This window comes from Trachypithecus francoisi, unplaced genomic scaffold (assembly GCF_009764315.1).
Source record: "Trachypithecus francoisi isolate TF-2019V2 unplaced genomic scaffold, Tfra_2.0 Lachesis_group8, whole genome shotgun sequence".
Lineage (NCBI taxonomy): Eukaryota > Metazoa > Chordata > Mammalia > Primates > Cercopithecidae > Trachypithecus > Trachypithecus francoisi.
The window spans coordinates 105,618,658-105,642,748 of NW_022681473.1; the positions used below are offsets into that span (position 1 = coordinate 105,618,658).

At 49.1% G+C, this 24,091-nt stretch overlaps 1 protein-coding gene across 1 annotated transcript in view; it reads right to left on the reverse strand.

Annotated features, from left to right (window-relative positions):
* Nucleotides 1–18,571, reverse strand: part of BACE1 (beta-secretase 1) — a 29,854-nt gene extending 11,283 nt beyond the window's left edge. Inside the window, exon 1 of the mRNA XM_033206837.1 lies at nt 17,851–18,571. Coding sequence (XP_033062728.1) covers nt 17,851–18,111 — 261 coding nt within the window. The 5' untranslated portion in view covers nt 18,112–18,571. The remainder of the gene's footprint in view (nt 1–17,850) is intronic.
* Nucleotides 18,572–24,091: the final 5,520 nt, after the last annotated feature.

Below are 24,091 nucleotides of genomic sequence, written 5' to 3' on the forward strand. Positions count from 1 at the left end.
TTTATTATCCCTCACCCCCCAGCACAGTCTGCCCCTTAGAATGTCCAGAGTGAAACTCCACAATGCAGGACTGGTCCAGGCTGGCACCCGTTACCACAACAACCACAGACAGGACTTGGGGTCCTGTGGTGCTGCAGGGGCCAAAGGAACACTTCCCTGTGCCCTCTGAAGGTCTGCTGAAAAACCAACTGAAAAAAGGCAGATTAGTAGAAGAACTAACATGCATGGGAGTCAAAAAATATACGAAGTCAAAGAAATAGCCAGATGGTTGATTTTATACCATCTTGAGGTTACAGAAAGAATGGGAGCTTGGGCCAGGTGCAGTGGCTCACCCCTGTAATCCCAGCACTTTGGGAGGCTGAGGCAGGCAGATCACATGAGGTCAGGAGTTTGAGACCAGCCTGGCCAACATGGGGAAATTCTGTATCTACTAAAAATACAAAAATTAGCTGGGCATGGTGGCACATGCCTGTAGTCCCAGCTACTCAGGAGGCTGAGGCACGAGACTCACTTGACCCTGGGAGGTGGAGGTTGCAGTGAGCTGAGACCATGCCACTGCACTCCAGCCTGGGCGACAGAGTGAGACCCTGTCTCAAAAAAAAAAAAAAAAAATGGGGACTTGGACTTTGGCAGAAATAGTTATGGGAGGGAGAGGAGGCCAGGCCAGTAAAGGTGGTCTTTTTGTGTGAATGAAACCTCACAGGTAACACCCCTCAGAGAGAACAGTTGATGTTTCTTGCAGACCTTTAAACATGTCAGACTCTCAGTTAATCTTTCCTAGATTTGGACCAGGGAGGGCCTCAGAGAAAGCCAGGTGGCATCAATGCAGATTCTCTGCAGATGCAAATCTCCCTCAAAAGCCAGCTTTGCAGGGCCACTTCTGTGTGCTGGCCCTCTGAGAGCCGACTCAAAATATGTCAAAGTAGTATATTCTGGGGTAAAATATCTTAGTTTCCTTTGGCACTCTCAACATGGCCTTAGAATGCTGTGTCTGAGGCCAGCACAGTGGCTCACACCTGTAATCCCAACACTTTGGGAGGCTAAGGCAGGTGGATCACTTGAGGTCAGGAGTTCAAGACCAGCCTGGTGAATCATGGTGAGAGCCCATCTCTGCTAAAAATACAAAAATTAGCCGGGTATGGTGATGCGCACCTATAATCCCAGCTGCTTGGGAGGCTGAGGCAGGAGAATCACTTGAACCCAGGAGGCGGAGGTTGCAGTGATCCGAAATCACACCACTGCACTCCGGCCTGGGCGAGAGCAAGACTCTGTCTCAAAAAAAAAAAGAAAAAGAAAAGAGATGCTGTGTCTGTTTCAGTCTATGGAGTCATAACATTTTGCACATCATCTCAGAGCTATGTGGTGTGTGTGCTGTCTCCGTTCCCATGTCTCTCTACCGTCACATCGCCCCTGCTCACTGTGTACCTGACTGACTCTGTCTTCAGAGCCCAATGCTCCTTTTCTGTTCTCCCAGGAAGCACTCTGGCTTATCCCCTCCGGCTCAGAGAAGACCTATTCTAGGAGCTGTACTGGTGAGGGGACCTGTGGGGACCAGGATGGCACCTCAGTGTCCATGCGTGTGGTTCTGTCCCTGCCACCAGTATGTTGCTCCCCTTCTGTCTCAGAGGTGACACAGACCTAGGAATCCTACTGTCAGAAACAGTGGGGAACCAGGAGCCCCATAAAATGTCCTGGTGAAAACCCATCTTATCAGGGCCCTGGATTTGGCTAAGTGAAGAGGGACAGGTGTCTTCTTGGTGTTCCCTTCTGTCCAGCTCTTTCTAGCATCACTTCTTTTTTTTTTTAAGACAGAGTTTCGCTCTTGTTACCCAGGCTGGAGTGCAATGGTGTAATCTTGGCTCACTGCAACCTCCACCTCCTGGGTTCAAGTGATTCTCCTGTCTCAGTCTCCTGAGTAGCTAGGATTACAAATGTGCACTATCACACCGGGCTAATTTTTGTATTTTTAGTAGAGATGAAGTTTCACCACGTTGGCCAGGCTGGTCTCGAACTCCTGACCCCAGGTGATCCACCTGCCTCGGCCTCCCAAAGTGCTGAGGCGTGAGCTACTGTGCCTGGCCTCTAGCATCACTTCTACTTAGCCCTTTCTTCCTCCTTTGAAGGCCTGACCCCACCTTCAGTCAGACCAGAGCCATTTTTTAAATGTCTACTATATCCTCACAGGCAAAAAAAAAGGAAAGTCCCCACCTTCAGAAAAATGGTAATTTGTAAATTGCATCTAGTCTCTTGCCGACTTTCCATCACCTCAGCTTCTCCCTTGCCCCAGGGGCCTTCATTTCTGTATCTTCTCTCCTCAATCCAGTGAAATCAACTGACCTCAGTTTTGGTGCAGGTTCAGACCTTGTCACCTTGAGCAGATCACTCTGCTTCTCTGGACTTCAGTTTCATCCTCTGCCAGATCCTCTCTGGCTCCCTCCTGCTCTCCGTGGTGTGTCTGTAGCTGTGCTGGCTGTGCGCCCCCCCCATCCCACCCCCCAACCGAGTGCCTGCTTAGACTTCCTGGCCTCCTCACATCCCCAAAACTCCTCTGACAATGTCCCGGCCCTCCGACCTTGTCTCCTCCCTCCTTCCCAGCCCCCCACTCCTGGCCTGGTTTCCATTCCCCTCCCTGCCCTTCTTCCCCTACCTCTCTCTACCCGTGGTCTCTCTCCCCGGTCTCTGGGCAGCCACCAGCTCCAGATGCTGCGCTTTCAGAGAAAATCAATAGAGCCGGGAGGCTCAGCAGGTCAGATGTAATCAACCAGGTTAATGATTAAAAAGGCTTCTTCACCCACCCTCTCCCCAGGAACCCTCTTCCCCATTCCCAGGACTCAGCTCCCAGCATGGGGTCTGGCCTCATATTACAGGGCTCCCTGCTATCACTGGACCCCAAAGAAAGAGGATCTCCTCCACAACAGGCCTTTGTGGCCTGTGCAAGAGAGAGAACATCTGGCCAGTTCTAGGCAAATATGGCTACTGCTTTACACTGGAGTGGAGCTTTGACCTGGGGGCTCCTGCTGTCCCTGCCCCTCCCTGCCTCCCCCTTTCTCTCCTGTGAGGCGGGAGGGAGCTCTCTGCAGAGTACTCCCACCGAGCCCGGAGGCCCTGGGCACTCTTGCCGTCCTTCTAGCCCCAGCCTTTCCCCTTCAACCTCAAAGGGACCCAGGCTGAGCCCAGGAAGGCACGTCCCCCCCAACTCCCATCCGTCTCACCCACCCCAATACCACGATTTCAGGTCCCCACTGCTCTCTGCCTCCCCTCTCCAGCTTCCACCAAAACAAAAAACAAAAAACAAAAAAAAAATCCAGAATAAACAGTTGGGCTTCTCTCCCGAGCAAATGTCAAGCTGTCTGCCCTCTTCAGTGTGCTCCCGCCCGAGAAAAGTAATTCTGGTCCTGTCCTTCAACACTTCTAATCCGAGCCCTGGCCAGTCCAGGCAGCCTTTCCCCACTTCTGCTCCATTCCAAAGAGGGGATGCGGGGGGCTCTTACAGGACAGGAGCCCAAGGCAAGGCTGAGGCACTGCTCACTCATTATGAAACAGGGCAGTTCAGGGCCGCCTGAGCAGACGCAGCGGCGGAGGGGCTGCAGTCACCGAACCCCAGCAGCTGGGCTCCCCTCTGGAGTCACTGAACAGGACTAGGGGATGGGACTGCCCTCCTCTCTCACAGCCAACTACACCAACCTGCCTGCGGCTGCTCCTCCCAGACTTCGCACAAGCTGCCACCTGTGCTGGGGAGCCAATTCCCTCCTCCCTTCCCAAGCACCCACCTCTTCCTTAGCCCTTTTCCCTCACATAGATACAGCCACCCCACCCTGCCCCCATCTCCACCAAATTTGAATTCTTCCTGTTGACATTTACAGATGCTCATCTCTTCGTTAAAAAAAACAAAAACAAAAAACTTCCTTAATCTCACATCCGCCTCCTGCTCCCCTCTCTCCTCTCCCTTCACAACCAAAGCACTTAGCCAGGCTGTCTCCATTTCTTCACCTCCCACGCATTCCTCAACCCATTCTAAAACTGGGTTTCGCCTCCATTCCTCCACTATAAAACAGCCCTTACTACAGTTACCGGTGATTTCATGTCACCAAACACTGAAGGTATTTTTCAAGTCAGCCTGTGTTCTCTGTCTCCTTGGCAGGCTCCTTTCACAAGGCTTGAGCTTTGGCCCTCTTCCTCTGTAACGACACTTTCCCACTAAGCCATCTCTCCCTAGATCCTGGTGACATCTAAGCTCCTAACTCCAGCTTTTTCCTCTCCTTGGAGCTCCCGATGCACGCATCCAAGTGCCTCAAAGATACCTCAAGGGCTGGGTGCAGTGGCTGACACCTGCAATCCCAGCACTTTGGGAGGCCAAGGCGAGGGGATCGCTTGAGTCCAGGAGTTCAAAATCAGCCTGGGCAACATAGTGAGACCCCCCCCCCCCGCCAATGCATACACACACGCACCCACGTCTAAAAAAATTTTTTTTTTAATTAGCCAGGCATGGTGGCGGGCGCTGGTGGTCCCTGCTACTCGGGAGGTTGAGGTGGAAGGATCGCTTGAGCCCAGGAGTTGGAGGTTGCAGTGAACCACGATTGTGCCACTGCACTCCAGCCTGGGTGACAGAACAAGACCATCTCAAAAAAAAAAAAAAAAGGTCAAACTCAGGATGTCCTAAGCTGACCCAATGTGGTCCTGCCCATCTGGTGGCTGCCTTCCAGTATTCCTTATACTAGTGGATGGCATCATCACCCATCTGTTCTGTAAGTAAGCAGTATCAGAGGTATCCTAACACCTTCCTCCTCTTCATCTCTCTATCCAGTGCATTAACAAGTCCTGTCCAATTAAGCCTTACAAGTCTCTTGAATGTATTCATTCCTTATTTCCTTTGCTGCCCTTAGGCCAGCGTCATCAGCTCACCCTGGAATATCACAATAATTTCCCAGCTGCTTTTGGCACATCCACTCTTGACTTCTCCAATGTTTTCTGCACTGCAGCCAGAGTGATCTATTCAAAGTTCAAATTTGACTGTTAACCCTCCAATGTAAACAGTTTTCCTTTGCTATTAAAAACGTAAAGCTGGGCAGGTGTGGTGGCTCTCACCTGTAATCCCAGCACTTTAGGAGGCCGAGGCAGTTGGATCACCTGAGGTCAGGAGTTCGAGACCAGCCTGGGCAACATGATAAAACCCCATCTCTACTAAAAATGCAAAAACTAGCCAGGCATGGTAGCAGGCACCTGTAATCCCAGTGACTTGGAAGGCTGAGGCAGGAGAATCGTTTGAACCTGGAAGGTGGAGATTGCAGTGAGATGAGGTGGTGCCACTGCACTCGTCTGGGCAACAGAGCAAGATTGCAAGATTCTGTCTCAAAAGCAAAACAAAACAAAACAAAAAACAGGCCGGGCGCGGTGGCTCAAGCCTGTAATCCCAGCACTTTGGGAGGCCGAGACAGGCGAATCACGAGGTCAGGAGATCGAGACCATCCTGGCTAACACGGTGAAACCCCGTCTCTACTAAAAAAATACAAAAAACTAGCCGGGTGAGGTGGCGGGCGCCTGTAGTCCCAGCTACTCGGGAGGCTGAGGCAGGAGAATGGCGTAAACCCGGGAGGTGGAGCTTGCAGTGAGCTGAGATCTGGCCACTGCACTCCAGCCTGGGTGACAGAGCAAGACTCTGTCTCAAAAAAAAAAAAAAAAAAAAAAAAAGAATCCACACCCTTTCTTGGTACTACCCCAAGGTCATAGCACTTTTGCAAAAGCCTCTGGAGTGGGGGCTCTAGCTCCAATTCTTCCTATTCAATAGGAAGTCTATTTTCTTCTGTGTGGGCCTCACAGTTAAAGAGGAAAGACTCTTGTATTCTTGTATAACAAGGCTTTCAGCTGAAGTTGAGATATAGAGGCCTTCCATTTTACAGAGGAGGAAAGTGAGACCTAGAGTGAGTAAGCCACTTCACTCGTCTTACACAAGCCACAAGGCTAGGATGAGAATCCAGTGGTTCTGACCAAGGCTTAAATGTGGTGTTTCATCTCCTTGGCCTTCCCGTCTCTCCCACTTGGAGAAGATGTATGTGGTAGATTGTTATACTAATGAACCACCCCGCCCCCCACACATGCCCTTGTGGGATCCCCTCTGACGGTGACTCTGGGCTTAGCCATGTGACTGGCTGTGGTCAACGGGATATCAGCAAATGATGCAAGGAGAGGCTTGATAAGCACTTGTGCATTGGGGATTGCCCTCTTGGAACTCTGTCCTCAGATTCTATGTGAAGTAACTCAGTCTTGCCTCCTTCAGAATGAAAGACTTCACAGAGCCAGAGGCCCAACAGGCCTGGATTAGTCCATTCCCCAGCTGACGTAGCAGCTGAATGCAGCCACATGGGTGAGCCCAGGTAGGATTTGTAGAAAAATCACAAGCCAACACACAGAATCCTGAAAAATAAAATGACTCTTGTTTGAGCTACTAAATTTTGGAGTAGTCTGTTACCCAGCATCAGATAACTGACACAAACTATCTGAATTAAATCCTGGGGTCCTTGACCTTGAAGGCACCAACCATAGGTCAACCCCATGAACATCTCTTGCCAGTTCCCTTTCCTCACCAGGCTTCTTGTGAAGTTTCCCTAAAGCACGATGATCTCTTACTTGTGCATCTTTGCATATATATGTCTGCAACGTTCTTTCCCTGTTCTGATGTTCACATCACACTTTAAACATCCTTTCTCTCAAAGGTCTTGTCCTGACACCCAGATGAGATTAGATTCTTCCTCTTACAGATCCTCAGTAGCACCTGTACTTCTTTGTCTACCACTCACACTTTTTATTTTTTATTTTTTGAGAGCGGAGTCTCGCTGTGTCGTCCAGGCTGGAGTGCAGTGGCGCGATCTCGGCTCACTGCAAGCTCCGCCTCCCGGGTTCCCGCCATTCTCCCACCTCAGCCTCCAAGTAGCTGGGACTACAGGCGCCAGCCACCGCGCCCGGCTAGTTTTTTGTATTTTTAGTAGAGACGGGGTTTCACCGTGTTAGCCAGGAGGGTCTCGATCTCCTGACCTCGTGATCCACCCGCCTCGGCCTCCCAAAGTGCTGGGATTACAGGCTTGAGCCACCGCGCCCGGCCACCACTCACACTTTTAATCATTTATTTAATGTCTGCCTGTCCCACAGACTATGAACTCCACAAGGGTAGGGAGCGTTTGTATTGCTTATTACCTAATTGTTACCTAGCCCTGAGTAGATGCTCCATAATGATTTTTTTTTTAATTGACAGCAACTGCCTCATTCCCTGCAGTTAATTCCCATGACCCTACAGACTCTTGCTATTTTTTTTTTTTTTAATGGGGCCTCACTCTGTCACCCAGGCTGGAGTGTAGTGGCATAATCTTGGCTCACTGAAACCGCCGTCTCCCGGGTTCAAGCGATTCTCCTGCCTCAGCCTCCTGAGTAGCTGGGATTACAGGTGTTCGCCACTACACCCAGCTAATTTTTGCATTTTTAGTACAGACGGGGTTTCACCATGTTGGTGAATATCCACCCAGGGTCCTGTGGTTCTTAGAGCAGTTATAGTGACTCCAGGGCTCCTTGGTCCCAGAACCTTGTGAGTCAGCTTCATCTGCTTTTCCTAAGTGATTTCCAGACCTGAGCTTACCCAAGGCTGAGAAAAGGGGGCAAGGAAGGACAAAAGAAGCCTAAAGTCAGCAGCTGGGAGGGGCTTATGGCCAACAGAGCACACAGCTACTGCCTCAGAGTCCAGCAACTGGGTCCTGTCCAGGTTCCTCCCACCTTGAACAAATCAGCCAACCCTGTGCAAATGGACTCCTTTTCCCAGCTAGTTCCTCTGCCTTCCACTTGCCTCTCCTGGCAGTAGCTGGCCATTGGTACCTGGGAGCAAGCAGGCTCCTTGGTGCCACTTACCCCACCTCTGGCTGGTTTTTCAAGGAGTCCCAATGTGGCTGGGTCACCCCAAAGCTTATCTAGTGTACCTTTCCCCCTTTGGATGGGATGCTCCATTTCTCTGCAGCCTTTAACCCAGCTCAACTTTTTTTTTTTTTTTTTTTTTTTTGAGACAGAGTCTCGCTTTGTCGCCCAGGCTGGAGTGCAGTGGCACAACCTCGGCTTACTGCAAGCTCCGTCCCCCAGGTTCACACCATTCTCCTGCCTCAGCCTCCCAAGTAGCTGGGACTAAAGGTGCCTGCCACCACGCCCGACTAATTTTTTGTATTTTTTTTTTTTTTTGGTAGAGACGGGGTTTCACCATGTTAGCCAGGATGGTCTCGATCTCCTGACCTTATGATCCACCTGCCTCGATTTCCCAAAGTGCTGGGATTACAGGTATGAGCCACTGCACCCGGCCAGCTCAATTAATATTTATCATTGCCTCCTACTCCAATAAAATAATGGATGTCGATGGTCCAAACATTTATGACAGTAGTTTTCAAAGTTTTTTTTTTTTTTTTTCCTAAAGTAGCAGAATCAGTCAGGTGCAGTGGCTCACACCTGTAATCCCAGCACTTTGGGAGGCCGAGGTGGGCAGATCACGAGGTCAGGAGATCGAGACCATCCTGGCTAACGTGATGAAACCCTGTCTCCACTAAAAAATACAAATAATTAGCCAGGCGTGGTGGCAGGCACCTGTAGTCCCAGCTACTGGGGAGGCTGAGGCAGGAGAATGGCGTGAACCCGGGAGGCAGAGCTTGCAGTGAGCCGAGATTGCGCCACTGCACGCCAGCCTGGGCGACAGAGCGAGACTTCATCTCAAAAAATAAAATAAAATAAAATAAATGAAGCAGCAGAATCCTTTCCCCCTTTTCCAATTGTATGCAGGATCCTAGTGTACAAGAGAGAAAAAGGCAGAGATCTTCTGTTTGAAGGGAAGGTTTGATTTCCTCTGCTTCCATCCCCTGCCTGTGCTGGCTCTTGAGGCATCTCTTCAGCACCTTTAGCCTCTGCGGAACCCACACGGAAAACCCATGCTCCACAAGGTATCACGGCAGCTATTCATCACCTGCTTTTCATTGTCAGACAGTAAGTCCTTCCTGTTATTTAACCTTGTCCCACCCACAGGTTACAGTGGCTTGAATCTTCTCTTGCTCTGTCCTCAGCTGAAAATGAAGCTGACCTCTGGCATCTCCCCCCATGGCACCTGTGTCATGCTCAGCACATGGGCTTGTTTGTTCAAGTCTTTGGGAGATGTGGAACTCACTCCTTGTCCTACCTGTCAAAACCTCCACAGGCCTTGGAAAAGAATAAGTGGTGGGGCCAGGCACAATGGCTCATGCCTGTAGTCCCAGCACTTTGGGAAGCTGAGATGGGCGGATCACTTGAGGTCAGGAGTTCGAGACCATTCTGGCCACATAGTGAAACCCCGTCTCTACCAAAAAAAAAAAAATATCTATATATATATAAATTAGCCAGGCGTGGTGGCGTGCGCCTGTAGTCCTAGCTACTTGGCAGGCTGACGCTGGAGAATTGCTTGAACCCAGGAGGTGGAGGTTGCAGGGAGCCGAGATTGTGCCACTGCACTCCAGCCTGGGCAACAGAGACCCTGTCTCAAGAAAAAAAAAAAAAAACACTGTTGGGATTCGCTGACCTTGAAAGACTAAGCAAGAAGACACCCAGCCTACAGTGGGCAGCAGAGAGAGTAGCCCCAGAGTGACAGCAGCTCGGGAGATATGGTGACAGAGGATAAGTTAGCATGGGAGGAGACAGAGCTTGGCCAGTTTGCTCTGAGGAAAATGACCTAGGAGTCCCAGCTCCCCCATGTCAGAATCCCCCCGTACTGCTGATTCTTAAAAGTCTCCCCAGCACAGCCCAGCTCTCCTATTTTGGGAACCACCTGGCTACAGTACCCGAGGCTGCGGTACTACGGATGTACTCAGGTGCTGTTGCATCCTGCCAGGAGAATCTCAGGGCAGCTCCAGAACTCAGAAAATGTTCTGGCTCCTTCCCAGAACTGTCCCCTGCCCAGGCACCTGAAAGAGAAGGCTCCCAGGAGAGACAGAAGCTAGTCATCAGGTGTGGGCGCTTCCCTGGGAGGTGTTTCTCTTCCTAGATTTTCTTTTTTTTGAGACAGAGTTTCCCCCTGTCGCCCTGGCTGGAGTGCAGTGGCACGATCTCAGCTCACTGCAACCTCCGCCTCCTGGGTTCAAGCGATTCTTCTGCCTCAGTCTCCTAATTAGCTGGGATTACAGGCACATACCACCATGCCCAGCTAATTTTTGTATTTTTAGTAGAGACGGGGTTTCACCACGTTGGCCATGCTGGTCTCACACTCCTGACCTCAGGTGATCCACCTGCCTTGGCCTCCCAAAGTGCTGGGATTACAGATGTGAGCCACTGTGCCTGGCCTCTTCCTGGATTTTCAAGTGGAATTTTCTGCCCAGCCCTTTATTGGAGAGGCCCAAGAAGGGTTCCTGACCTTCCACCTTAGTGCTTTTAGAGAGAGCACACTCTTTCTCAGTGCCCCCTGACTCCCAGCTAAACTCTTCTTTACCGGTCTGGGGAGTAGAGGAGAATTTGGAGTGACAGGATGAGGGCTCCAGCAAGGACTTGTGTGCAATCTGAGGCCCAATCCAGGAAAGCCAGTGGTGGTTGCAGGGACTAGGGTAGGCAACTTACGGAGCTGGGGTCTTGCTGGCTTTGTCTGATTTGGAAGGTGGTTCTTTGAGCTCGATGGTTTTCAACCTTTTTATTATAAAAACTCTTTTTTAAAAAATATAACCCAGAAGTCCACTATATAAAAACAATAAAAGCAAAGTTATCCTGGGAGGCTCAGGAGATTTGGGCAGGGGGATGGGGATGGCTTGGTGACAGGAAGGGTGGGGATCTAGAGTGTTGACTGCTCCCAACCTTCTCCTTCACCACTGAGGTCCCTTTACAGAACCCTGCCAAGCACAGTTTGAAGCCATTATAGGGGAAGGAGAGGGAAAAAAGAAAACCCACCTGGCCCTTCTTGGTTTCTGAGACCCTGAGCCCTCATAGTTTTCTGCTGCTCTGATCATTTTCTCTTGCTTCCTTGTCTACACCTAATATTCTTTCCCTAATCATTTTTCTCCTTTCCCTCTCCGTTCCGTCAACGAACAAGACTATTTTTTAACTTGGCTTTCACAGCCTCTCTGTGGATGAGTCCTGTCTACCTGTCCAGTTCTAACCTCTCTCCAGATTCCCACTGTCAGCTGGTGGCTGAACACTTCCACAAGGATGACCCACTAGCCTCTCAAAGGCAACCAACATGTCCCAGATCGTAGAACACAGGAAGGACAGGCCCCAGTATTTGGACTCAGAATCCAAAGACCTAGATTTGAACCCCTACTCTGTTCTTAACGGAATCACTTTGGACGAGACACTTAGTCTCTCTGGGCCTCAGTTTCCTCATCCCCAAAATGGGTATGCTAATACTTATCCCTTATAATTAAAGCAGAATAATAAACATAAACTTTGGTAAACTATATTGTGCTTCCTGGCTGGGTGCGTTGGCTCATACCTGTAATCCTAGGACTCTGGGAGGCTGAGGCGGGTGGATCACTTGAGGTCAGGAGTTTGAAACCAGTCTGGCCAACGTGGTGAAACCCCTGTCTCTACTAAAAATACAAAAAAAATTAGCTGGGTGTGGTGGCAGGCACCTGTAATCCCAGCTATTTGGGAAGCTGAGGCAGGAGAATCATTGGAACCTAGGAAGTAGACGTTGCAGTGAGCTGAGATTGCGCCACTGCACTCCAGCCTGGGCGACACAGCGAAACTCCATCTCAAAACGAACAAACAAAAAAACTGTATTGTGCTTCAAAAGCTTGCCCCTGTTGCTTTGTTCCCTGACAAAAAGCCAGAAGTTAAATAAAGCCATCATCTCCTCTTGCCTGTCTCTCACCCCATACATGTTATCAAGTACACAGAATAACTGGTTAAACAATGGATAAATACTGATTCCTCCTTTCTACCCTCACTGCCACCACCCTCTTTCAGGCCCATGTATCCTGTGATCCTTGTTTCCATGTCTGGAGTCATGATGCTAGACTCTCCAAGTCATCCTGCATACTGAAGCTGTTTTCCTAGAACTGAAATAGACGATATCATCCCTCTTCTCGTATACCTACAACGATTCCTTACTGTTTGCAGAATAAAACCCAAAGTCCTTTCAGCCCCGCATCCCCACCATGCCTTCTGGCTTCTCACCATTGTTCACGCTTTTCTTCATGAAGCGCTCCTCCTCACCACTCTCCATATTGCAAAGCTTTCTCCTCTTTCAAGGTCTTATTCAAATACCTCCTTTTTGGCTGGGTGCGGTGGTGGCTTATGCCTATAATCCCAGCACTTTGGGAGGCTGAGGCGGGTGGATCCCTGGGTGACAGAGCAAGACTCCCTCTCAAACACACACACACACACACACACACACACACACACGAAAACAAAACAAAACAAAAACCTCCTTTTCCAGCAAGCTGTCCCTAATACCATGTCAGAAGTAGCTGCTTCTGTCTGTGCACTTCCAAGACCCACTGTTCCACTATTTGTACCAAATGCATTTGGTCTTCTGTAATATTTAGGTATTATGTCTATGTCTCACATTAGATTGTGAGCTGCCCAAGGGCTAAGACTATGGCATGATTTTTCTCTTCTACACACAGTAGGTACTCAATAAATATCTGTTACACTGAATTGACTATCACCAAATTTCACTCCTAACAGTTACCTTATTATCCTGTGTTTGGTCAGTGATGCTCATAATATCAAAATGAGATAACATCCTTTTATTTATTTATTTAGAGACAGGGTCTCACTCTGTCACCCAGGCTGGAGTGCAGTGGCACAATCTCGGCTCACTGCAACCTCTGCCTCCCGGGCTCAAGCGATTCTCCTGCCTCAGCCTCTTGAGTAGCTGAGTTTACAGGCGCGCGCCACCACACCCAGCTAATTTTTGTATTTTTAGTAGAGATGGGACTTCACCATGTTGGCCAGGCTGGTTTCAAATTCCCAACCTCAGGTGATCTGCCCGCCTCAGCCTCACCTTAGTGCTGGGATTACAGGTGTGAACCACTGCACCCGGCCCTTTCATTTAAAAGAATAAAAATACTTTCTCCAAGAGCTACAGTTCTGCATTTACAACTGCCCTTCAACAGTTCTGTTTAGAGACTTGCAGCTCATGTATTCATTCACTCAATGTTTTTTAGGTGTATATTCTGAACTTGGCATTGTTACAGATTATTATAACGCAAAGAAAAGATAACTGCAAAATAAATAAAATTTAAAAGACACTGTCCTTAAGAGCTTGAAGTTTTGTTTGTTTGTTTGAGACAGAGTCTCACTTTGGAGTACAGTGGCACAATCTCAGCTCACTGCAACCTCTGCCTCCCACGTTCAAGCAATTCTTCTGTCTCAGCCTCCCCAGCAGCTGGGATTACAAGCACCTGCCACCATGCCCAGCTAATTTTTGTATTTTTAGTAGAGACAGGGTTTCACCATATTGGTCAGGCTGGTCTTGAACTCCTGGCCTCAGATGATCCTCCTGCCTCAGCCTCCCAAAGTGCTGGGATTACAGGCATGAGCCACTGCACCTGGCCAGAGCTTGAAGTTTTATGAGAGAAACAAACACAAAAACAGTTGTAATATGTTACAAGTGTAGTAACAGAGGTATCACCAGGTGTAATAGGAGAATGGAAGAGGGATGCTTGTGATAAACTTCTTCTTCCCCAAGACAAATGGCACAGTAGGAAGAACAAGGATGAAACAGGTCTTAACTTACTGGCCTTCTATCTGGCCAGTGGTTTAACCTTTCAACTCCATTTCTTCTGCTAGACACTGTGAGTGATAAAGACCTTTTTTCTTTTTCTTTTTTTTTTTTCTTTTTTAGAGACAGGGTCTCTGTCACCCTCTAACATGCTGGAGATTGCAGTGGTGCAATCACAGCTCACTGAAGTTGTCCTTTTATATATTGCAGGAATTGCTGTAAGGGACAAACTAATAGGAGGCTAAGGTGGAAGCATCACTTGAGTCCAGAAGTTGGAGACCAGCCTGGGCAACATAGTGAGACAATTTGACAAAAAATCAGCTGGGCCTGGTGGATGTGCTTGTAGCCCCAGTTACTCAGGAGCCTGAGGCAGGAGGATCACTTGAGCCCAGGAGCTATGATTGTGCCCCTGCACTCCAGCCTGGGCAACAGAGTGAGACCCTATAATTAATAAACAAACAAACAAATAAATTTGTATACAAGTACTATAAGCCATCCCCTCCTGCCACCTTTCCTATTCCCACAGTCTTGTTATCCTCCAGTTCACCACAGATCAGAATCTTAAAACCATCATTGATGCCTTCTTCCTTTCCCTTCACGCCAATGTCATCAAATCCTCCCCACCTGCCCTGGCACGTTCTCTGCATCCTACCCTTCCTTTCTCTTTCCATCTTCTCGCAGCCTAATGCCCTCCTTGTCATAGAGGACCTCACACCTGGACGGTTGTGAGGGCCCCTGTGCCTGTGTCTTTCAGTCCTACTCTTTTTGTTTTTATTTATTTTTTGAGATGGAGTCTTGCTCTGTCACCCAGGCTAGAGTGCAGTGGGGTGATCTTGGCTCACTGCAACCTCTGCCTCCCGGGTTCAAGAGATTTTTCTGCCTCTGTGCCCTGAGTAGCTGGGACTACAGGCACATGCCACCACACCCAGCTAATTTTTGTATTTTTAGTAGAGACGGGGTTTCACCACATTGGCCAGGTTGGTCTTGAACACCTGACCTCGTGATCCATCCGCCTCAGCCTCCCAAAGTGCTGGGATTACAGGCGTGAGCCACCGCGTCCAGCCATAAATGGTTCTCAAATTTGAGGCACAAACTGCGGGGCCCCATTCTCAGAGAGACTGTCTCTAGAGGTCTGGGATGGGGCCAGGGAATTTACATTTTTAGCTGACTCCAATGAGGGTTTGCAGACCTCGCTTTGAGTATATCTGCATGGATGACCTTGTACTTGTCACTTCCGCCCTTTCACTTCCACTCTAACTCTGTGTGGGCAGAAAACTTATCTTCTTGTCTGTTTGTGGATCAGCCCCCAAGCACCAGCAATTAACTGCCTAGCACAGAGAAAGTGCTCCCCAAATTTCACTTTTACTTGTTCAGAATACAGTGCCATCCAAGTTCTCATTTGGCACTTACAACAGCTGCGTCAGGTAGGAAGAAAGGGCGTCCTTCTTGCAGACAGATGGGGAGAGAGTCCAAGCCACCAGAGAGCAGAGACTGGCTGATGCAGGCTTAGTTAGAAACCATAGTGCAAGCCACACAGTTGCTTTAGTTGTGGGCTCCCTGGCACTAGCTTCCTGGACTGGTGTTGAACTTTAAGCCCACTTTTCTCTTCTAGAAAGGAGTGAGGAAGGAACTGACATTTATTGAGCAATTACTCTCTGCTAAGTACTGGGCCGCAGGATGTATGCATTATTTCAGGGGATCAGGGAAGTACAGTAATGGATACCCCAGTTTTCTTTCTTTTTTTTTTTTTTAGACGGAGTTTCGCTCTTGTGGCCCAGGCTGGAGTCCAATGGCACGATTTTGGCTCACTGCAGCCTCTGCCTCCTGGGTTCAAGCTATTCTCCTGCCTCTGCCTCCTGAGTAGCTGGGATTACAGGCATGTGCCACTATGCCTGGCTAATTTTGTACTTCTAGTAGAGATGGGGTTTCTCCATGATGGTCAGGCTGGTCTCGAACTCCCGACTTCAGGTGATCTGCCCACCTCGGCCTCCCAAAGTGCCAGGATTACAAGCATGAGCCACTGCGCCCAGCTGTTTTTGTTTTTGTTTTTGTTTTTTTCTGAGACGGAGTTTTGCTCTTGTTGCCCAGGCTGGAGGGCAATGGCGCAATCTTGGCTCACTGCAACCTCTGCCTCCTGGGTTCAAGTGATTCTCCTGCCTCAGCCTCCTGAGTAGCTGGGATTACAGGTACATGCCACCACGCCCAGCTAATTGTTTTTGTATTTTTAGTAGAAACGGGTTTCGCTATGTTGGTCAGGCTGGTCTCGAACTCCTGACCTCAGGTGATCTGCCTGCCTCGCCCTCCCAAAGTGCTGGGATTACAGGATACCCCAGTGTTATACATGTAAAACGTGGAGGCCCAGGACATCCAAGTTTTTATGCCTCATTACATAGCATAGAAGAGGCAGAACAGGCCAGACAAGGATAAAGTGACTTCATATTTGTTGGAGGTCAGTTTTGTATGCAGGTGCATTGTTCTGGGTGAAAGCACCTAGAACAATTAACCCTCACAACTTAATCCTCACAATTACCTTGCAAAGGAGATCTCATTTTCTACTCATTTTAAAGACATGACAGTAGTTTCAGAGAGGTTATGCAATTTGCCCAAGGCCACATAGCTGAGAAGAGGAAAAGCTGTGGGTGGTAGAGCTGGGATTCATGGACTGTCTGACCTCAAAGCTTGTGTGGGTTCTGCAGCTCCGTCCTGCATCATGCACAGTTTCCCAAGCTCCCTCTCCTGAGAAGAGGTCCATGCACAGTTTGCAAAGCACATCAGTAGCAGAAACAGGAGAAGGTCCCGGGTCTCTGCATACCCACTGCTCCCTGACGATATCATCTAGCAATCTGTTTGCTCAGGGCCTGGATTTGGCCTCTGTCCTGCCCCCTCAACCTCCCACTGGAGACTACTTCTGGGGAAGTTATGGTGCACAGGAAAGAGGATGAGAAAGTGGGGAAGACCAGGCTTTTGACTAGCTGAGAGGTAGGGCTGGGGAGCATGCACCTAGGAAGGCTGGCTTCTGTAAAGTAATTGGGAGGTAGGGGTTTGTGTTTCTCCCAGTTCCAGCTGCCTGAGAAGTTCAGGAAAGTGTGGCTGTCCCCTCTATCCACCCAAACACACTCCCACCTTCACAGACCCTCCCAAGGACACAGATCCGGAGGTGGCTCACAGAGATGTGCAGGATCAGATTCAAGGTGACACGCACCAGCATACAGAGAACCACAGGGCTGCCCAGGCCCGGACTCTCCCACAGAGGCGGCAGATGCACACAGAGGTCAGCCACAGCACCCCACATGGAGGGCTGCTCACCCACAGAGGTGCAGAGGGTGCCACCTCCACCAGCCACCTTGAAGGTACGTTGGAGATTGTCAGGAAGGATGGGGAGGGCACATGGTGTTTTCTCTACAACTCCCCTCTCCCCCACCATGAAAGGAGTCTCACTCTTAAAAGGGAACTCTGGCTCCTTTCCTACCATTTGTCCTTTCCCCAGGCTCAGTTCAGTTCCCCTCTGGCCTGGGGGGATGTGGGGTGGGGGAAGGGCTGGAGTGTAGCCTGCGAGAGGGAAAAGGGGAGGAGGAGGGGACAGCAGGAGCCTGTCCAGGGCTTCCGGGCCGAGTGCAATCAGGGGGGCCTCCGCAACCTCACTTTGCCGTCCCAGTGGCAGCCCAGATGGTGGGAGCAAGGGGCTGATTCAACTGCTGCCAGGATTCCTTGGTCCTGGAGGTGCTGGGAACAATGGTGGGAATCAGAGGAGGGGACAAGGTTGGGTGGCCAACTTCCAGAGTGGTGGGATTTGGGAGACTCGGACTGGGCCACTGTCAGAAGGGGCTGACACCTGTTATAGTGCCCCTGTGGCGGACGCTTCCTCCAGGTCAGGGTCCCCAGCTGATGTGTCTCTCTTGCCCCAAATCCTTCGGGAGGGCGTATGTGTCAGATGAGGAGCAAGGGGAACTAGGCAGTCAGGGGAGAGGAGAAGGGAAAGGGGAGCTTGGGAACACTTCTGCCAACAACCATGTGACCCCGGGGAATGGCTGGGGAGGGGTCCCTCCTGCTGTCCCCACCAGCCCATTTGAGCAGGGGCCAGCCCGAGGCATCCCCGGCCTGTCTCTCCTCTGCTCATGCAGGCGGAGGGCTAAGGGCTGGCCTGACCACCTTACCGTCTGCGGGGGGCTGCCCACGGTCATCTCCACGTAGTAGCCCTGCCCCGACTTGCCCCTCAGGTTGTCCACCATCTCCACAAAGCTGCCCCTCCGGCCGGGCTCCTCGAGCTCTTCGTCGGTCTCCCGGGGCAGCCGCAGCCCCACGGGGGCTCCCCCCAGGCCGCTGCGCAGGGGCAGCCGGATGCCGTGCTGGGTGCCGTGGGCAGGCAGCACTCCCGCGCCCATCCACAGCAGGAGCCAGGGCAGGGCTTGGGCCATGGTGGGCCCCGGCCTTCGGGCCCTCTGGGCTCGCACTGGCCACGTCCGTCCCTGGCGCCTGCCCCCAAGTCTGGGTGGTGCTGATGGCTTCTCAGGAGAGGGAGCTTGGGGGCATCAGGACGCCAGAGCCTGCAGGGCCCTGGGCCAGCCCCCGGGTCCGGGCCGTGGAGAGCGGTCAGGGGAGATCCGCAGAGCACGGGAGCAGGGGAGAGGCTGGGATCCGGAGCCCGCTACATCGGCACGGCGGCGGCCAGCCACGGCAGCGGGCGCGGGCTCCCGGCGGGGCTGGGAGGGGCGGGCATGGCGGGCCGGCGGCGGCTTCCCCGGTCCCCCCGGTGGGCGGCGGCGCGGGCAGGGGCAAGGGCTCCGGGCTCCTGCGGCTGCGTTGGCTGCTCAGGCCACCATAATCCAGCTCGCGGCTCGCAGCTCCCGGGCGGGCTGGGGAGGCGGAAAGACTTGTGGCGGCGGCTGTCAAAGCCAAAGGGTTTTCGCTTTTCCCTGGGATCGCTGGGAAGTGTAGTCTTCCCATGGCTGGCAATCCGGCTTCCGGGGCTGGAGAGGGGTCTGGGATGCCCTCTGCCGAGGTGGAGTCCGCCCTGCAGGGCCCTGGCGGGAAGGGCCAGACGGATGGAGGGGGGCACACCTCCCGTCTGTCAGTCTTTCGTTATGGAGGGAGCACCCACTGTACGTCAGGCACACTGCCAGGCGCTGGGGATACAGAGAGAAATAAACGGTGATTCTACACGGGACCGTTAAGTGATTCCTGCCGCGGTGAGGTTTCATACTATACGATGTGGCATTAAGGAGTAGGGATTTGGAGGGACATCTAGGGGATCTGGGAAGACTCAGTGGGAGAAGGTGGTATTTAATTTGAGCGTTTAAAAATGGGTAGGATTTTCATAAGCAGAGATTAAGGGAGCAGGATGAAAGGGGATGGAAGAGTTTTTCCAGGCTGCAAACTGCTGGAGCAGGGTCCAAAAGGGAAAAGTGCAGTTGTCTATTTTCACCTGCGCCTGCGATCTGCCGGCAGGTAAGAGCCAGCGGGTCTTCTCCCATCTGAACCTGTTTGTGCCTTTGAGGCTCTACTTGCCTTGAATCCTTATGACCCCTCTGATTTTCTGCACCATCAGCCAGACTGAGGAGAAATGGCTGTTGATAACTTTAAAGTGTTAACACTCCAAAAAGTATCTCTACATTAACTGGTAAGAGCTTAAAGCCTTGAATCAAAAGCGTTAGAGTTCTAATGGCTTAAAGAAGAAAAGCCGGTATGGTTTTAACAATATATTGTTTATCAAATGTGGAAAGCCATTGATAAAATTCAGCAGTTACTCTGATTTAATTTTTTTTTAAATGAAAAGGAATCTTCTTTTTTCTTTTGAAAGGGAGTCTTGCTCTGTCACCCAGGCTGGAGTGCAGTGGCATGGTCTCAACTCTGCAACCTCCGCCTCCCGGATTCAAGCAATTCTCATGCCTCAGCCTCTGAGTAGCTGGGATTACAGGTGTGTGCTACCACACCCAGCTAATTTTTGTATTTTTAGTAGAGATGGGATTTCACCATGTTGGCCAGGTTGGTCTCGAACTTGTGACCTCAAGCGATCCACACACCTCAGCCTCCCAAAGTGCCGGGATTATAGGCATGGACCACTGCACCCAGCCAGGAAGCTTTATAAACAAGATAACAAACAAACAAACAAAAAATAGTAGTAATAAAAGGCTAAGTTACTCCCATTAAAGGCAGGCTTTGGAAAGGAAAGATCATTATCTCTACTCTTATCCTACACAGTTCAGAACAGTCTGATTGACTCAAAAGACAAGAAAATGGAAAAAGTGTTACATATGTTGGATAGCAAAGGAATCATTAGTTGCAGATTATATGATATGGATAGAAAATCCTAACCAATAAGGTGATTAGACACAAATTTAAAAAGTCAAAATCAAAATAGAGAAATGTATGTATGGGAATTGTAGATATGATAGAGATGGCATTCATATCAGAGGAAAATGGATGCATTATTCAAAAACTGTTGTTGGGATGTCTGGTGTCCATTTGGAAGGAGAAAAAACCAAATCCCAATTTCATTCATCTGAAAATAAACTCCAGATAGATTAAAGAATTTAACGTTAAAATAAAACTGCAGGAAAAATAGAATATTTTTATCATCTTATATTGAAGAAAACCTCCCTAACAAACCCCAGAAGGTAAAGAAACCTGAAAACTGGATGGGTTTGATGACTTAAATATTTAAAACTTCTGCAGAATCAGAAGTGTTCCAATAGTACCAGTGTTCTAATTCTGGTTCAATTAGTAACTGGGAGAGCCCACCCTGGTTATTTAACCTTTTTGAGTCTTTTTTTTGAAACAGTCTCGCTTTGTCACCCAGGCTGGAGTGCAGTGGCTTGATCTCAGCAGCTCACTGCAACCTCCTCCTCCTGGGTTCAGGCGATTCTTGTGCCTCAGCCTCCTGAGTAGCTGGGATTACAAGTACCCACCACCATGCCTGGCTAATTTTTTTTTTTTTTTTTTTTAGACAGAATCTCACTCTGTCACCCAGCTGGAGTGCAGTGGCACGATCTCGGTTCATTGAAACCTCTGCCTCCTCAAGCGATTCTCCTGCCTCAGCCTCCCAAGTAGCTGGGACTATGGGCTCGTGCCAGCACGCCCGGTTAAGTTTTGTATTTTTAGTAGAGACAGGAATTCACCATGTTAGCCAGGCTGGTCTTGAACTCCTGACCTCAGGTTATCTGCTCACCTCAGCCTCCCCAAGTGATGAGATTACAGGCGTGAGCCACCTTGCCTGGCCCCTTTTTGAGACTTGATTTTATCATTTGTAAAATGGAGATAATGATATTAATAGTTCAAACCTCAAAAGGTAAGAATTCAATGAGACAATCCATGTAAAACATTTAGAATGGTGTCCAGCATATTGTAAGTGCTCAATAAAGGCCAGCTATTAGTATTATTATTGTTGTAACTACTGAGAAAAGTGACATTTACAAAGTTAAAAGTTTAGTCACAGATAAAGAAACAACATTTACCACACAATAGAGACAAAGGGCTAATGTTTATAATGTGCAAAGAGCTTCTACAAATCAATATAAATCCAAAACAACCTGATAGAAAAATGAACAAAGGGTAAGGGAAAAGAGTGAGGAAAAACAACAAAAAACAAAAAAGAAAAGAAAAAGAAAAATGAACAAAGAATGTGAACAGGTAATTCATAGAAGAAGAAATTCAAATGGATGGTAAACATGAAAAAAAAACATGAAAAAAGTTTAACTTCGTTAATAGTTGAAAGAACGCAATGTAAAACAGTAGATTCTTTGTTCCTTTTTCTTCCTTTTGTTCTCCTCTCAGATTGGTAACATTTGGTATTGACGAAGGTATTGTTTGGACTGTAAATTATTCCATTTTTGGAGAGTAATTTGCAATGCCTATTAATATGTTAAAAATGCAAATTATTTGGGCAATGTCATTTATAGGACCCTTTCCAACAAAAACAACAATATTTCAGCAGTGTGTACTATAGCAAAACCTTGGATTCAAAACAAACGAAGCTGGGTATGGTGGTTCATGCCTGTAATCCAATCCACCTGGGAGTATGAGGTGGGAGGATCGCTTGTGCCCTGGAGTTCAAGACCAGCCTGGAGACAGAGCAAGGCCCCATCTCTTTAAGCAAAACCAAAAATAATCATCAGGCCGGGTGTGGTGGCTCATGCCTGTAATCCTAGCACTTTCAGAGGCTGAGGTGGGTGGATCACTTGAGATCAAGAGGTCGGTCGAGACCAGCCTGGCCAACATGGTGAAACCCTGTCTCTAATAAAAATACAAAAAAATGGCCGGGCGTGCTGGCTCATGCCTGTAATCCCAGCACTTTGGAAGGCTAAGGTGAGTGGATCACCTGAGGTCAGGAGTTTGAGACCAGCCTGGCCAACATAGTGAAATCCTGTCTCTACTAAAAATACAAAACAATTAGCCAGGCACTTGGGTGGGTGCCCAGCTACTTGGGAGGCTGAGGCAGGAGAATCGCTTGAACCCAGGAGGCAGAGGTTGCAGTGAGCTGAGATTGCACCACTGCACTCCAGCCTGGGTGACAGAACAAGACTGTCTCAAAAAAAAAAAAAAATTAGCTGGGTGTAATGGTACGTGCCTGTAATCCCAGCTACTTGGGAGGTTATGGCAGGAGAATCACTTGATCCTGGGAGACAGAGGTTGCAGTGAGCCAAGATTGCACCACTGCCCTCCAGTCTGGGTGACAGAGTGAGAATAGGTCTCAAAAAAAAAAAAAAAAGAAAAAAAATTTAAATAGGGAACAAGACATTTGTTCAGTGAAATCCTAAGTAACCATTAAAAACAATGGGATAACTTCTTTTTTTTTTTTTTTTGAGACGGAGTCTCGCTCTGTCGCCCAGGCTGGAGTGCAGTGGTGCAATCTTGGCTCACTGCAAGCTCCGCCTCCCAGGTTCACGCTATTCTCCTGCCTCCGCCTCCCGAGTAGCTGGGACTACAGGCGCCTGTCACCACGCCCGGCTGATTTTTTTTTGTATTTTTTTTTTTTAGTAGAGACGGGGTTTCACAGTGTTAGCCAGGATGGTCTCGATCTCCTGACCTCGTGATCCGCCTGCCTCGGCCTCCCAAAGTGCTGGGATTACAGGCGTGAGCCACCGCGACCGGCCAGGATAACTTCTTATGAACTGGCCTTCCAGGCTGAAGTGCAGTGACACGATCTCGGCTCACTGCAACCTCTGCCTCCCAGGTTCAATTCTCTGCCTCAGCCTCCCAAGTAGCTGGGATTACAGGCGTGTGCCACCATGTCTGGCTATTTTTTGTATTTTTATTAGGGACGGGGTTTTGCCATGTTGGCCAGCCTGGCTAATTTTTGTATTTTTAGTAGAGATGAGGTTTCACCATCTTGGCCAGACCAGTTTTGAACTCCTGACCCTGTGATCCACCCACCTCGGCCTCCCAAAGTGCTGGGATTACAGGTGTGAGCCACCTCACCTGGCCACCACATAGGGCCCCTGACATGTGCTTTCTTTAGTTGTCATAAACAGGCCAGGTGAGGTGGCTCACACCTGTAATCCCAGCACTTTGGGAGGCCGAGGCAGGTGAATCAGGAGTTCAAGGCCAGCCTGGTCAAGATGGTGAAACCCTGTCTCTACTAAAAATACAAAAATTAGCTGGGCGTGGTGGCGGATGCCTGGAATCCCAGTTACTCGGGAGGCTGAGGCAGAGAATTGTTTGAACCCGGGAGGCAGAGGTTGCTGTGAGCCAAGATTGCAGTACTGCACCCCAGCCTGGGTGACAGACTGAGACTACGTTATCAAAAAAAAAAAAAAAAGCATATGTTAGAACGATAACATTATGATCTCATTTCTGTAAAAATTAAAAAGAATGGGCTTGTGCATATATGTATAAATATGTATGTATATACATTTACATCTGCATAAGCATAAAAAAATCTGGAAGACAGCACCCACAGTGTCAACAGTGGTTTCCTTTGAAGTGTAGGGTTTAATTTCTTCCTTAGTTTGCTCATTCATTCATTCAGTAAATGTACGTTGAGTGCCTACTATGTGCTAAGCACTATTTTAGGCACCGAGGATACAATGATATGTAAAATCCCTGTCCTCATGGAGCTTACGCTCTAATGCAGGAATACAGACAATAAAGAAGTAAAATTATAGTATCTTGGATGGTGATATGTGGTAGGGAAAAATAAAGTAGAGAAAGGAGATGAGAGGGCGGTTTACGGTTTCAAATAAAGTAGATTGAAAGTGTAGAGGGAACATTTTATGTCTTTATATCTTTAAATAATTGGTAGAATTATCAAGTGTTTTCCTTTTTTATCATGTGAGTAGTTTTCTGTATAGTTCAAATAAACAGTATAAAAAAGAGAATAAAAAGTTATTTTTTTTTCCAGAATTAAAATGCTTGTTTATTTATTTATATTTAGAGATGGGGTCTTGCTCTGTCACTCAG